General features: G+C 42.4%; 2 protein-coding genes across 3 annotated transcripts in view; one reads left to right on the top strand and one right to left on the bottom strand.

The window, feature by feature from the left end:
• Positions 1-15,198, bottom strand: part of gpx3 (glutathione peroxidase 3) — a 133,048-nt gene that overhangs the window by 8,446 nt on the left and 109,404 nt on the right. The window lies entirely within an intron of this gene.
• On the top strand, positions 2,262-15,071 carry dctn4 (dynactin 4). Of its 2 annotated transcripts, XM_052074954.1 has the most exons (14): positions 2,262-2,443; positions 3,150-3,220; positions 3,329-3,507; positions 3,595-3,638; positions 4,309-4,416; positions 5,931-5,951; positions 6,940-7,013; positions 7,255-7,367; positions 8,688-8,797; positions 8,894-8,967; positions 10,378-10,432; positions 10,866-10,973; positions 13,617-13,714; positions 13,792-15,071. In XM_052074954.1, the coding sequence occupies exons 1-14, from the start codon at positions 2,309-2,311 to the stop codon at positions 14,009-14,011; spliced, it is 1,410 nt and encodes a 469-aa protein (XP_051930914.1). In that variant the 5' UTR covers positions 2,262-2,308; the 3' UTR covers positions 14,012-15,071. The 2 variants fall into 2 exon arrangements, with proteins under 2 accessions (XP_051930914.1, XP_051930915.1); XM_052074955.1 differs by lacking the exon at positions 5,931-5,951.

Below are 15,198 nucleotides of genomic sequence, written 5' to 3'. Positions count from 1 at the left end.
GAGGCATCCGAATCAGATGCCCAAGCCACCTCATCTGGCTCCTCTCGATGTGGAGGAGAAGCGGCTCGACTCTGAGCCTGTCCCGGATGACCGAGCTTCTCACCTTATCTCTAAGGGAGAGCCCGGACACCCTGCGGAGAAAACTCATTTCGTCCGCTTGTATCCGGGATCTCGTTCTTTCGGTCACGACCCATAGCTCGTGACCATAGATGAGGGTTGGGACGTAGATCGACCGGTAAATTGAGAGCCTCGCCCTTTGGCTCAACTCCTTCTTCACCACGACAGACCGATACAACGTCCGCATCACAGCAGACGCTGCACCGATCCGCCTGTCGATCTCCCGCTCCCCCTTGCCCCCACTCGTGAACAAGACCCCAAGATACTTGAACTCCTCTACTTGGGGCAAGATCTCCTCCCCGACCCGGAGGGGGCACTCCACCCTTTTCCGACTGAGGACCATGGTTTCAGATTTGGAGGTGCTGATTTTCATCCCAACCGCTTCACACTCGGCTGCGAAACGCTCCAGTGAGAATTGGAGAGCCCCGTTTGAAGGAGCCAACAGCACCCCATCATCCGCAAAAAGCAGGGATGCAATACTGAGGCCCTCAAAACGGACCCCCTCAACGCTTCGGCTGCGGCTAGAAATTCTGTCCATAAAGGTTATGAACAGAATCGGCGACAAAGGGCAGCCTTGGCGGAGTCCTACCCCCACTGGAAACAAATCCGACTTACTGCCGGCAATGCGAACCAAACTCTGGCATCGGTGGTATAGTGACCGAACAGCCCGTATCAGGGGGTTCGGTACCCCATACCCTCGAATCACCCCCCACAGAACTCCCCGAGGGACACGGTCAAACGCCTTCTCCAAGTCCACAAAACACATGTAGACTGGTTGGGCGAATTCCCACATACCCTCGAGGACCCTGCTAAGGGTGTAGAGATGGTCCACTGTTCCACGGCCGGGATGAAAACCACACTGCTCCTCCTCAATCTGAGACTCGACTTCCTGACGGACCCTCCTCTCCAGCACCCCTGAATAGACCTTACCAGGGAGGCTTGTTGTGTGGTATTCAAAGCTGACTTATGTTGTTTTACTGTAAATAGTTAAAAGCTTATAAATGTACACATTCAGAGATTGGAACTTTTTGACGACCTTGTTTTGAGATGGGTCTTTGTACGTTGTTTTTATTTTTGTAGCACTCCATGTTGAGTATGTTCAGAAGAATATAAATAAAGCCATATAAATAATAAATATTTTATATGTCTATTTTTTGCATTAGTAATTCATTTTACACATAATATTACGTTATTTTTGGTATTAAATTAATTTAAGCAACAAAAAAACTGAGGAGCCATTTGGGAGCCGAAAGAGCCGGCTCTCTAAAAGGAGCCGGAATTCCCATCACTACAATAAGTACAAGTAAAAAGCACAGACTCGGAAATGTACAGTAGTGTGAAAAAGTGTTTGCCCCCACCCCTTCATTTTTTTTGCGTCTTTGTCACACTTACAGATCATCAAACAAATTAAAGAATCGTCAAAGATAATGCTTTTTTGCTGGTGTGTTTTGGATCATTGTCCTGCTGCAGAACCCAACTTCACTTTAGCTTGAGGTCCTGAACAGATGGCATTGAGAACTGACATTCTCCTTCAGGATATTTTGGTAGACAGTAGAATTCATGGTTCCATTTATCACAGCAAGTCTTCCTGGTCCTGAAGTAGAAAACGGCCCCAGACAATCACACTACCTCCACCATATTTTACTGTTGCTATGATGTTTTTTTTCTGAAATGCGGTGTTTCTCTTACGCCAGATGTAACGGCACACACACCATCCGCAAAATTCAATTTTGTCTCGTCAGTCCACAGAGTATTTTCCCAAAAGTCTCAGGGATAATCAAGATGTTTAATATCTTTGCTTTTTGGTTTATTGATATAGATCTGAGCAGCATGTGCAGTGTTATGTTACACATATGTGACTCTAGTTGCCTATTAGTAGAATGTCAATATACATTTGTAACTTCAGTCACACATCGTAGATTGTATGCACACATTTGTGACTTCAGTCACGCATTTGTAGATTCTCGGCACACGTTTATTACTTGTGGTTACAGATAAGAATCGTTTTTACACTTTTGTGGACTGAGAAACGTTTTGGTATTTTTTGTTCTCCAACAATGGCTCCATACTTTTGCATTTCCTGCCCAATTATTTGGTGGGTATAATTCCAGCATTGACCAAAAGGGGTCAACATGGAGTTCAGGTTTGGCTTCCAGAATACAGTCGCCAACCAGTCGTGACAAACACAGAGATGGCGTCGCTTCTGCAGCCAGACAGAGTTGTCTATCTGGTTCGTGGAGAGAAAAAGATCCGGGCTCCTCTATCCCAGCTGTATTATTGTCGTTATTGCAGTGAGCTACGATCCCTAGAATGTGTATCTCACGAGGTACGTTTTCTGTTTTTCTTCATTGGTTTTGACGCTATAGCGTTGTAGCTTTCCCCCCTCTTTTGGCTACGGTGTCTTTATCCGGCTTGCTAACAGGTCTGACTGATAGGTAGGCTCATTGGGTGCCGTCTCGTGTATGGATTGGCTTCGCATCCTGCCAGTCGTGCAGTGTCAAAAAGTCCCTTCATTTCATTGGCTGTTTGTGTGCCGTTTAACTTCCGCTTATGTTCCTAGCCCTCGCGTCGATGGGCGTTTTAAGCTAATTAGCCTTGCCTTTGCTAACTGTTAATCGTTAATGAGTTCATTCAATACTGTACCGTGACAGAAAAGTTGCAGTAAACATTTATTGTATTTTATCCTACACTGAGGTGCTATTCCATTTGTCAGCGAAACATGTTAATTTTGGCACCAAGAACGAACACCACACCCAGAAACGCCAAAATTCGGCTTCCAAACTTAAGAATTTCTTAATTGACTTTTGTTTTCACTGGCTTGATATCTTTGCGATTTTTATGACAACATTCCAAACTATGCATTGGTATATGTAGATATATGATTGATCTCGTTGTTCTCTAATTATTAGGCTTTTGTTACATCATCAATAAAGCGTTTGACTTGTGTTCCACAATAACGTTGTCCAAGGTTGTCAACATACTGTACAAATAACCGGATCTTCATTTCTACCCCGCAACCACTCACTGATCAGGTGGACTCCCATTATTGCCCAAGCTGCTTGGAAAACATGCCATCTGCAGAAGCTAAACTAAAAAAGAACAGGTGACGTTAATTTGACATTGGACCTCTACATATCTCTAAAGTAGATATTACAAGTGGTCTTTTTGTAATACTCAGTTGATTTACTTTCCTCCACTATTGTTGTTGCAGGTGTGCCAACTGTTTTGATTGTCCATGTTGCATGCACACCCTGTCGACTCGGGCCACCAACATCCCGGCTCCTCTTCCCGATGACCCCACCAAGACTGCTATGAAAAAGGCGTACTACCTGGCCTGTGGCTTCTGCCGCTGGACCTCCAGGGATGTAGGAATGGCTGACAAGTCAGTGGGTGGGTGCTGATCTGTTATATATGGTACATGTGACTATGCCCATGTTGAAAGATTATTTCCTCAAATTCTCTTTTTGTTCATTGTAGCCAGCGGTGGGTGGCAGGAGCCTGAGAACTGTCATAATCAACGGGTATGCCCCCTGCCCCCCTTCTCTGTTGGCAGTCATTTACATTGCCTTGGGTTGATCACATGTTTTGATGTGCTGACTAGTTGTCTCTGACAGGATTATTGGAACAGTCAGCAGCTCATAAGTGTATATTTGTTCAGTAGAACATGTGTGGTTGAGCACAATCTGCTAATGATGTAATAAAAAAAACTCAGCCTTTCAAATGTGACGAACATAGCTTATAAGAGTGAAAAAAGAGAATTGCTCAAGACTTTTATGTGTGAGTGGTAGCAGTCTGTGTCCTACAGTACTCTTTTTTTAAATACATTTTTAAATATAGTTCCTTTAGACATGTCAGAGATGATTGGACAATTTTCCCACATTGAAATACTTTGGAGTGTTAATTTTTCAAATTTTAAGACTTTGTAATACTTCATACTACTTCTTGACGTATTTTCAGGCATTGTGGTGGAATTTTTAGTTAAAGTCCGAATAGAGTGACTTCAGGGTTGCTTCGCTGTAGATTAGTTCCACTGTAACTCTTACAAACACCAACCAATCTTGAGATTGGACATTTTAATTAAAATGGCTGTCATGACACGTTGACTGACTGTATATACTTGGCATCCAAGACATGCCATTTTCGTAACTGAACATGAAAAAAAAGTCCTCTGTGAATATCTCTTTGCCTCAGATCAACAAGCTGATGGAGTATTACCAGCAGCTGGCTCACAGAGAGAAGCAGGAGCGAGACAGGAAGAAGCTGGCCAGGAGACGACAGTGCACGCCTCTAGCTTTCTCGGTACTCACTTTCTGCTCTGACAAACAAAAAGCCATTTGAACATTTAATTTCTAGAAAGGTCACAAAAAATTGTTGTGACATGGAAGAAGGAGATTGATTTCACACATGGGCCAAAAATATGACTGAGGCCATTATTTTACAGGTACAGGGTGACGATATATAAAAAGTCTTAATAGCAAGTATTTCGTGACAGCAGCCTAACAATTTTTTTGGATGACCATCCAATGTACTATTTTATATTACAGTGCCCAAAATTAGCAACAAAATCATTTTTCTATGTTTCTCTTATAGTCAGTACACTTGTATGTAGGTGCTCTACAGCTAAAATAACATCATATAAATGATTTTGTTCTCCATGAATTTGCTAATGTACACTGCAAAAACATAATTTACAAAAGTGAACAGCACACTATTTCTCGTTTTGGATGTCCAAAGGAAAAAAAAAAACATTAGTAGTTGAATTTCCTTTATTAGTTCCTGACTTCTCAGAGAAGCCCAGGCCGCTGTGTCATATTTGGGTATAAAAAGGTGAATTCAGTTAGGTGTTTGTCATTCGTCATTGTGAAACTTGGAGAGCTCACCGAAATCGGAAGAATCCACATTAGAGCAGGTGATGGGCTGAATGGTCTCTTCGTTTTCATCGACAGATGCACTAAAATTTGTCAATCACTTTTGTTGTATACAGTACGACACAGTGTCTCCATTCACACAATGCTATGCATAAGGCATAGAAAAAAAGTAGTGTGTTTCCGGTAACATGAAATTTCAGCATAGGGTCGGTAGGTCGGACAAAGTTTTTTTTTAAAATATTTTTTTTCCCATCAAAAATGTAAACAAAATAAACATAAAACAAGAAGACATTGAACCCGCGGCCGGCGGCGCCGCCACCAATTTAGTTTTCTCCCCGCTTCGGACTCGGGGGGGCTCCGCCCTCCTCCTCCCTCTGTGTTTACTCGGCCTGTCATCAAATGGTTTGCAGATTTTTTTCGATACATCAATGGATGTTATTTTCTTAACATTACGGTGCGAGCATGCAACTGTAACACAGAAAACGCGGTTTAAACTGTCGTCGCAGATCGCGGCTGCTGCCATGTTTCAATGTGGTTGACAGACGACAGGGCAAATGACGCACACGCTCAACTTGAATTTCGCGAGAGTTTGCACCGATGTAAACCCTGTATACAAAAATGTAGATGGTTGTTCGAAAAAAAAAATGCCGACCGTAAAGTTTTTTTTCGAACTAGAAATTCTTGGTCGTTCGGGTTACCGGAAACACACTACTTTTTTTTCTACGCCTAACCAAGTTAACTTTCCTCTCAAAATACACCCACGATCAGTTTGCCTCTATGCTTAAATTGTGATGTCCTCCATGGCTTTTTTTTTGTTATCCAGAAGTTGCACTGTTTATTGCTGCTGCACGTCAACTGATGTTTGCCCAACCTCTTCATGCATCGTTATTCTATCCCCTTTCCTTTGCTAATGCACCCCGGTATTTTGTTTTTGACCCCTACCAGCAACACACTATTCATGTGGTGGTGAGTTGTATTTACCTATTTACAGTTTAGTATGCAATGCTGATTTCTCATTCGTTAGTGTGTGACCTCACAGATCACATGAATGCCCCTGTGGTGAAAACGGAGCCCACAGTGGAGCTTTTTTGTGAAGGTTAGCAGGGGAGAAGAGACATTTTAATGCAAAATAAAACGTAATGTTGAAAACAAAATGCTTATCAAAATTCCAACAACCTATTCAGGCAGATATAGATTTTGTTATCTATTTCACAACGCTTCACTCAAAGTTGCTACGCAAGTCATTTTCCCCCTTTTGATTTTTTTGGAATTTCCTGAAAATTGCATTGATTGTTTTCAAGTATTACAACACCCAAAATGCTTTTTTCATTGTTAGTGGATTTCAAAAACCAAAACATTAAACTGACATTAAGATCAAGCTTTTTTTCATATACATATTAAAATCTATGAGAATCTAACTGAAATTTGTCAGTAGGTTACAACATGTTGAAAAAAAATCTGCACAACACAAAATGTGAGTGTTAGTGTCTCCTGCTATCCTTGGCAGAAAGGTGTTTGTCTCATCATAGAAATTCATTGCTTCTGAGTCCTGACATAGTCGTCTTGCTTGACAGTTCTTTCTCCATGTTGTCCATTTTATTTGACTCTGCACACGACACCCTCCGTTAAAAGTAGCCCCGAGAGCATAGGTGTCAAACTCAGGTCCTGGAGGGCCGCTGCCCTGCATGTTTTCCAAGTCTCCCTGTTGCAACACACCTGATTCAAATGATGAGATCATCAGCAAGCTCTGCGGAAGCCTTACATTGAACCTGTTCCTTTGAATCAGGTGTGTTGCAACAGGGAGACTTGGAAAACGGGCAAGACATCGGCCCTCCAGGACCTGAGTTTGACACCTATGCCGTAGAAGGGAAGAAAAAAAGTAGCTGTAGAATAAGAAGCCTTAGTTGTGTTGAATACACCAAATATCTGATCTTGTTCTTTCTCTGTCATGCAGGAAAAGTATGGCCTTGGAACACGACTGCAGCGGCAGAGGCCTGGAATGTCCATTTCCACTCTGGCGGGGCTTTCGTGAGTTACATTTTGCTTTATACCCTAAACTAAACATTTTTTATCTTTTGGAATTAAAATGAAGGATTGCAAGGTGTTGCGGAGACTTTTGTCTGACTGGAAAAAGGGAAATTCATTATTAAGGAAATACGTATACCACATGCCCAATGCCTGCTGGAATACACTCCATCACCCGTGACCCTAATGATTGAAAAGGGTTGGATGGATTGGACTCTTGATTGCTGGACATGTTTCTTTGCAGCCTGAAAGAGGGGGAGGACCAGCGGGAGATCACCATTGAGCCTGCTCAGGCACTTGATGAGGTAGAGCCTCTGCCTGAAGATTGCTACACGAGGCCCGTCAGCTTGCCAGAGGGTAAAGCTTTCCACTCTTTAATGGTTGGACACTTCTCTGTTGCACTAATTGGAACCTACAGTTATGCAAGACTGGGCCGTTCTTGAATTAATCAAATACATAATTAAAAACAAAAAATGCAAGTCATCTGGGTTTGAGTGGAAGATTGGGGATTTTTCAGAACAATGAAGACCGCAATCAAAGCGTGCAAGCATGCTTCCAAACCACACTAATGTGGTTGAGAAGGAAAAAAGGTTTCATGTTTAAATGAATCGGCAGAGTCCTGATCTCTATCCCATAGAAACACCTTGGACAAAGCGAATATCTGCCATGTGTGAAAGAAATCAGGCAAGCGTTCCAAGTGCTTCACTGCAAGTAAAGGTTAGGGATAAAATATCGTCTGACAGGTGCAAGAAGCTTAAGGTGTGCTTTCAAGAAAGTTTGCTGGCAGTCGTCCTTATGAAATGGTTAGCTGCAAAATATTAAGGACGGTCACTTATATTCCTGTCCAAGAATCTGATTACATTCAATCAGTTCATTTGTTTTATCAATTACGTTTGTGCAAAACTCAGATTCATAAAATGTATTGTGATGATAAGACCCTAATGACGTTCCCCAAACCTAAGGCAAGGCGCCCCCATCTTACATGAGAAAAACCTGCTGGCACACCACTCAACAAAGGTGTCACCAAAAGTATAAAAAAAGTCTCAATTTACTTGCAAACTTACTCACTCAGTGGGAAATCTTGGCCTTTTTAATTGAACACAAATCTGATGTATTCATAGGAAGATATGACTTGATCTGTTGTATTAAGGGCAGCAGATAGACACACAGGTTTATTTTACCTTCCGCCGTCTAATGGAGCAGCGTTAAATTGTTCTGCATTGTTCACTATAGGTCACTGGCGTAAGTAGAACAAAGTCTTTATCATTAATAAATACATTTCCAACAGATTTAATCCAATAGGTTTGATAAAATGAGTACTTTCGATACATAACATTTCAAATGAACACAAGTCTTGTCTTTCTGACGCGCATAATTATTCGCCAATGTGTCCAACGGCTGCATTGTACTACCAGCTACTGCCAGGAAGGACTTACTCCATGTCAGATTTATTAGTATTGATGGCTGGTATCGGCGTCCTTCATGAGTAAACAATACCTTGAAATAATACCGGTATCAGTAAGTCAGATGCTGGTATCAATACTTGCCTGCCCTTAGTATAATAGTCCCCCCCCCCCCCCCCGAAAAGAAAAAGTACCAATAACGGTGGCCAGAACTGTTTACACACACCTAATACAGGTTGATTCATAATTTGAAGGGTTTTTTTTCTCTTTTTAGTGACCCGGCTGCGCCAGCGCCTCCTGCAGCCTGACTTCCAGCCCGCAGGAGCCTCGCAGCTGCACCCGCGGCACAAACACCTCCTAATGAAGCGCTCGCTGCGCTGCAGGGTCTGTCAGCGACACGGCGATTCAATAATATAGATGACATGTTTTGATTGATTTGAATTTCATGCGAATGTCCTTGTTCGTATTTCTTCCCCTCAGAAATGCGAGCACAATCTCAGCAAGCCGGAATTCAATCCAACTTCAATCAAGTTTAAAATTCAACTGGTGGCTGTGTGAGTGGCGAGCACCCCACCTACTCATTGAACGTGCATTCAGTTGTCAGTCGCACCATTTCGGTACACCTGCCCCAACTTCTGAGATTCAGTTAACAAGTTGTCCTATTTATAAGTATACATTTTGTGTGCAGCAGAGACGATCTTTTGGTGTCATTCAGAGATGAAAGTCCTCCGGATTTTCCCGTAATTCCGGGTTTTTCAAATTTTTATGAAAATCTCTCCGGAGAATTGAGGAAAATTTGCCTAAAATTAATCCAGATATGAGTTGACAACATTTAACGAAGACGCGTTTGAGTTCGTTGTTTTGCTTTCACGAGCGTAGCCATGTTAAGACACTAACACTAGTAACAGTAAAGAGATTTACGTCTCTTTATAAACACACTTGCTAAACCCCAGTGGAACAAATAAAAGACACCGTGGACAAGACAGTTGTCATAAAAAATATATTTGGTCAAAAAGGGAAATGCACAGATTGGCAGAAAAACGTTCCCATCCGACTTCGAGTGTCGTCTCGGCTAGTTTAGCTTAGCTGTTGTCGAGTGTGACGTCGGGTGTGTGTCGTCTTTGCGTCGGCGCTGATTGGTTGAAATCAAAAGACGCGTATGTGTTTATTTATTTTTTTATTTTTCCGGGATTTTCAGAAAAGTCCACTTTCATCTCTGGTCATTGCAGCATGCTCTATTGCAGGGGTGGGCAATTATTTTTTGCATAGGGCCAGATGAGAACCAGAAAATATTCTGAAGGGCCGGATCAAAAGGGTGAACTAAATTCGACATATTAATTGGATTTCTTTATTTAAAAGGCAGTATTTTGCATTTCTTGGCACGTTCTTCAGACTAGAGTACATTATTCCATCGTATCTAACGGGATTTGCTTGACTTGGCGCTACTGCGGGCTTCCGTATCGTCTCCCCCTTCCTCCCTATGCTCTGCAACTTCAAGTAACTGTGGCACCTGGCGTTGAAATGCCTGTCATTACAAGTCCAAATGAAATGAATGCAGTCGTTGACATTGAACCTTAATTGTGTACCAACCTTCGGCTGGCCGGATTAAAAAGACCAACGGGCCGGATTTGGCCCGCGGGCCGTAGTTTGCTCACATGTGCTCTACTGGAACGATTTGGGCAAACGTTGTTAAGAATATAAATTCAAGTTATCGATTTTTAGTATGTAATCAGAAATTACCAATGCTTTTCTTTGTTGCTTCTTTGGCTATGGTGATTTAATGTACTTGAGAAATGCTCTTATTTGCAGTTTTACCCAGGGCTGTTTCTTTTATATTACTTTCTACTACTATTTGTAGCGTTTGTTGTTTTCCCATTTTGCACATAAAATGAAAAATCTTTTTGTGACTTCGGCAATTGTTTTTATAATGAGCTATACATCTAGTTCTACATTTCCTTCTGTAGGAGTTACATCCCCGAAGTTCGAATTATGTCCATTCCCAATCTGCGCTACATGAAGGTGAGCCTGTCTAATTAGATGTTGGAAAAGGTATCGACATTTAATGTGCCGTACTCGTTTATTCTTTCTGTCCATACTTTGATGGGTGGCAGTGGCCAAGTGGCTAGCTCGTATATGCCTCGCGTGCATGTGTCACATAGTGTGGCTGTCAGAAAGGACGTTTGTTTACATGTGCCCTGTGATCGATTGGAGTACCCCGCCTCCCTCCGAAAGGGCGCTGGGATAAGCGCCAGTGCACCAGCAATTGAATCAGGTCAAGTGGTTGAGAAAATTGATGGATATGTACATTTCTACATGTTGTAATGTAACAAACCATCTTATTCTAATGTTTACAAACTGTCTCCAACACAAATGTTCATGAAATCCTCGGGGAAACCGTGGCTGGTTCCATGGAGTAGCAGCGATGTAACGCTTTGCTCTCCTATCACTGTAGGAGAGCCAAGTGCTGCTGACTTTGACCAACCCAGTGGAGAACGTCACCCACGTCACGCTGGTTTCTTGTGATGAGGAAGATCCTGATGACATCCACAGCACTGCGGAGGTAGTACATCCGTCCCTCCCCTCAGATCCTCTTTGTCACACCTTTAAATAGTGACTGTTTATTTGAATATCATAAGCTCCTGCAAAAAAATGCAAAATGGCCTAACGTTTGTTTTTGTTTTTTTTTGAAGCGCTTGTTAAAGACACATGATTAAGGGTCCAATCTTAAGACCAGGGAAACGCATCAAAATACAACAATCAACAGTGATTAACTGACACGTTTTTGCGGGCATGTGTTTCTTAATTTGCTTTATTCATCGTGTGGCTAAAGTGAATTACTGTACTCACCCCGACATCAGCAGTCAGCAGCACTTTTGGAAAATGCCACAGTGGAAGGCTACCTGGCCAAGTGAGCAACTGTGGGGCGGATAAATACTTCTTTGGCTTTCATGGACGTTTTGCGATTGTATTTGCTCGGCTAATCCAAACGTTCATGCGTCTTGGAAATTTAGGGATTTCCGATGTCACCTCTGTGCTTTGTTTGTAATGCATGTGTTTTCTTCAGCTAACAGACCAGGTGTGCCATTGAAATTAGGTGTATCTGAAGTTCCAAGTCACTCTGGCATTGATGTAACAAATATCCACTTACCTTCCTATAATAGCAGTGAATGCTCGTGGAAGTGAGGAAAATAGCAGCTATGTGTCAATTGCTGCTTATGTTTCAAGATTTCGCCAATCAATGTATTCCGCTTTCATTTACATTTTCCAGTGTGCCCATTTTGATTGGAATTAGGTTTCGACAGTATGTTTAAAAGAAAAGACGCATTTGCAGCTTTGAAAAGTGCTTTGAATTGCAGCAAGTGCTGCCGTCTTTTTCTTGGCCATCCGTACCTGGCAGTGTTTCTCTCATAGGGGAGTCAGATCCAGTTTGAGTTCCGTTTGTCATCTGTCATAGGGCCATTTCATCAGCGATGCGATTCCATTGGAGTACAGTCCACTGAGCCCCACATGTTGCCGGCGGCCGCTCCAAAGCTTGGCCCGGCCCACTGCGACAGTCTGTTTGTCTTGGCCCCTTTTACTGATGAAGTCACAGGCTCTGACTAGATTAGTCAGAGCTCCTAGCCAAACCAAAAGCTTGACCCATTTCGAGACGCATTGCGGCTTAAGTGAGTGTGCAGTTGTCTTTCTGCTTCATTTGATATTCAAACACCTGGAGGGCCTTGTGCTCGACTGCTTACATTGACCAGGTCTTCCGAAAATAAAGGGTAAGGGGCCGGGGGTTGGCTTGGCTCACCTCTAGGTGTGACATGATTTCGCTGACCCGTGCAGTCTACCAATTTGCTCATGACTCAATGGCTGAAATGTTCATTTTGCACATTCTATGCCGGGAGGCGACACGGCAACATCAGTCATGTCATGGACTTGCAGTCTCCAGTCAGGGTCCAGGTTGGGATGTGATTTTTACAATTATTATGAATTCATTGTGGCATCATACACCTCAAAGGCGAAATAATTGACAAACAAGTATCAGCAAGCTTTAGCTATTCTAACATGATTCTAAACAACCGAACTCTTGATGGTGACGGAGGAGAGGTAAAACTGAAGCACCACATGCCTCGCATTCTTTAGTATTAACTGACACACGAGTATAAGGAGGAAGAGTTGAATTAACATCAAATGTACAGCGTCAATGTCCTTTATTCACATAATAGCCGTTCGATTTATAGTACATAGCAAAATACTGACAAATGCTGATCAAAAGTGCGAGTACAATGAAAGCAAGTCTTCTCCTCGCAGTAACTTCTCAAACATTTTTTTCTTCTCGTTTCCCTTCCCTCTGTCGTCTCGTTTCAAAGTACCGGTAAGCGGAGCAAAAAGTCAAAGGAAAAAGCAAGACAGAATTAGTCATGTAGTGTCGGCTGAAAATAGCTCGATGGAGGTGTTTTTCGCTCCTTGTTTGAAGACGACAAACAGTGCGGCAAACATGAGTTGAATACACACACACACACACAGCTCACGTCTGCTGATGTGGACTGAGCGCTTGCCTCATATGCTGACGTCACATATGATGACTGTGAGAGCATCAAAAACAGTTCCAACTTTGGGGGAGATATTTATTTTCTATAGAGGAACAGGAAGCAGGAAGTGAAAAAGCAGACCACCGCACAGTCTCTGTTGGTTGGGGCGAAGGAAAGATGAGAGTCTTGCTTTCTGTAGAAATCTATCTCAGTAGGGGGTAATTAAACCAAGAAGGTGAAGTGCGGCGGTTTGAAAGAGGGAAGTGTGTTTCTTCTTCAAACGCCGTGGCATGGTGGCAAAGCGGCCTCTAGAATAAATCAGATTTTCCTCCTCGGTGCTCAATTAAACAAGCCCAGCTTTCCCAACAAAATAAATTGAGAGAAGATTGTCATTAGTTCTTTTTTTCTTGGGGGGAGGGGGTCTGAGTGCTATGAGGTTTTTTCTTTTGTAAAATGGGTGCCTTGGCTCAAGCACACTGCACTGGGCGCTCGACAGTGCAATTAATCTGAGTTGCTATTCTTGCAGCAGAATAATAGATGTGCATTCAACTAAAAATGTTCTAGACTTCAGTTACATTTGTGAGTCAGTTGAGTCAAGATCATAATTAATCATTTAAAGATGAGGCTCCCCGGTGACCTCATGCAAGAGGTGAGGATTGAGCGTTTGGCTGATGTTTGTTTTGAAGGTCATCGTGCCGCGCAAGGAGCTGGTGTTGGCAGGAAAGGATGCTGCCGCTGAGTATGATGAATTGGCCGAACCTCAAGACTTCCAGGATGACCCGGAGTAAGTGTCTCACTCATACATTTCCAGAGAATTCCAACTGCGACTCAGTTCTACCCATCTTCTGGCCTCTTCCCCAGTGTTGTTGCCTTCAGGAAATCCAACAAGATTGGTTTCTTCATCAAAGTGATCCCCCGCAAAGAGGACGACGCTGATGTCACTGCTTCATTTAAGATCCGACACGACTTCCGGGACCTCGCCGCTCCCGTCAGGGCGAGCGAGGAGGGTGCCGACGACACCGCCAAGACAATTTGGTTGACGCACCACATCGAGCTGAGGCTGGGGCCACTTGTCCCCTGAATGCCTACAAACAGGGTTGCCTTCCAAAACTAATATTTCAAACTATTTCTTATTGCGCTTAATGAGGGTTGCAAATAAATTTCTGGTCAGTTTCCATCGGTTGATTTGGAATTATGGAATAGACTTTACAAATAATGAATGAGAATTGACTTTCCACTTCAGTTGAGCGGCCGCCTATCTGAAGCTTGCGTGTAACTAAAATTTTTGGTCACAACAAAGCAAAAACAAAAAAAAACAACAACCCCCCCACCCCCCCAAAAAAATTAAAATCCCACCAAACGACAGCGCACAATTTATACTAAATTTGGTCTTCATGGTGTTATATTTGCATTATGGTCAAATAATGTATATTTTCCCAACTACAGTACATTTAAATCCCATGCAAAGAATCAACCTATAACTTGCTGAAATCCCATTTATTCCAATAAATTCCCACAGAAAGTCTCCAACTTTGAAAATTCACGGAAGTTTTTAAACCCACCGTTGACTCAATTTTGGTTTATTTTGCAATTTTGGCCTTTGTTGCATTATCAGCTGCAGTTAAGCTTACATTACTAGATGAGTACAAATTGATTAAAGCATCATGTCCAGCTTGACTTCACAACTAGTCCTGGACTATAAAATGTCAGTATAATTGAAGACTCGTAGTTGATTGTGCCCTCTTTGCTCCTTTCCCCTTGAGCAGAAGAAGAGATTGAATCCGAACAATCCATAACACTGCTCTCTTACACAAACACACACATGCGCGTGCCTGTAACTTCCTCAGACACTCACGTTGCACTACCCTGCATGGATCATCTATAATAAATATTACAACTGTCATTGCACATATGCTGCTGTACTCTGCTTTGTTCTTTGGCAAATAGAGAGCCAACTGTTGACACTACAAAAAACTCTGTACTTGACAGTACGGCTTGTCTTTTGGAGCTATGTTTTTTGATTTGTCTTAGTGTTGTAAGCTGCTGTCACTTTCGGTTCCAATCTGTACCCTTGGTAAAATGAAGCGTAAAAATAAACGACTTATTCTGTATTGCCTAATAAAATAACATCCTGCAAGAAACGGTTTTGATGTACTGAGTATTTGGCTTGGACTAAGCTTGCACATATGTATTGTATGTATATATATATATATATATATATATATATATATATATATATATAATATAAAAATTCTGAATGTGTTTGTG

Source organism: Hippocampus zosterae, chromosome 1 (assembly GCF_025434085.1).
Source record: "Hippocampus zosterae strain Florida chromosome 1, ASM2543408v3, whole genome shotgun sequence".
Classification (NCBI taxonomy): Eukaryota; Metazoa; Chordata; class Actinopteri; order Syngnathiformes; family Syngnathidae; genus Hippocampus; species Hippocampus zosterae.
The sequence above is the reverse complement of the archived record's forward strand: the minus strand, read 5'-3'. Positions and strand labels throughout refer to the sequence as shown.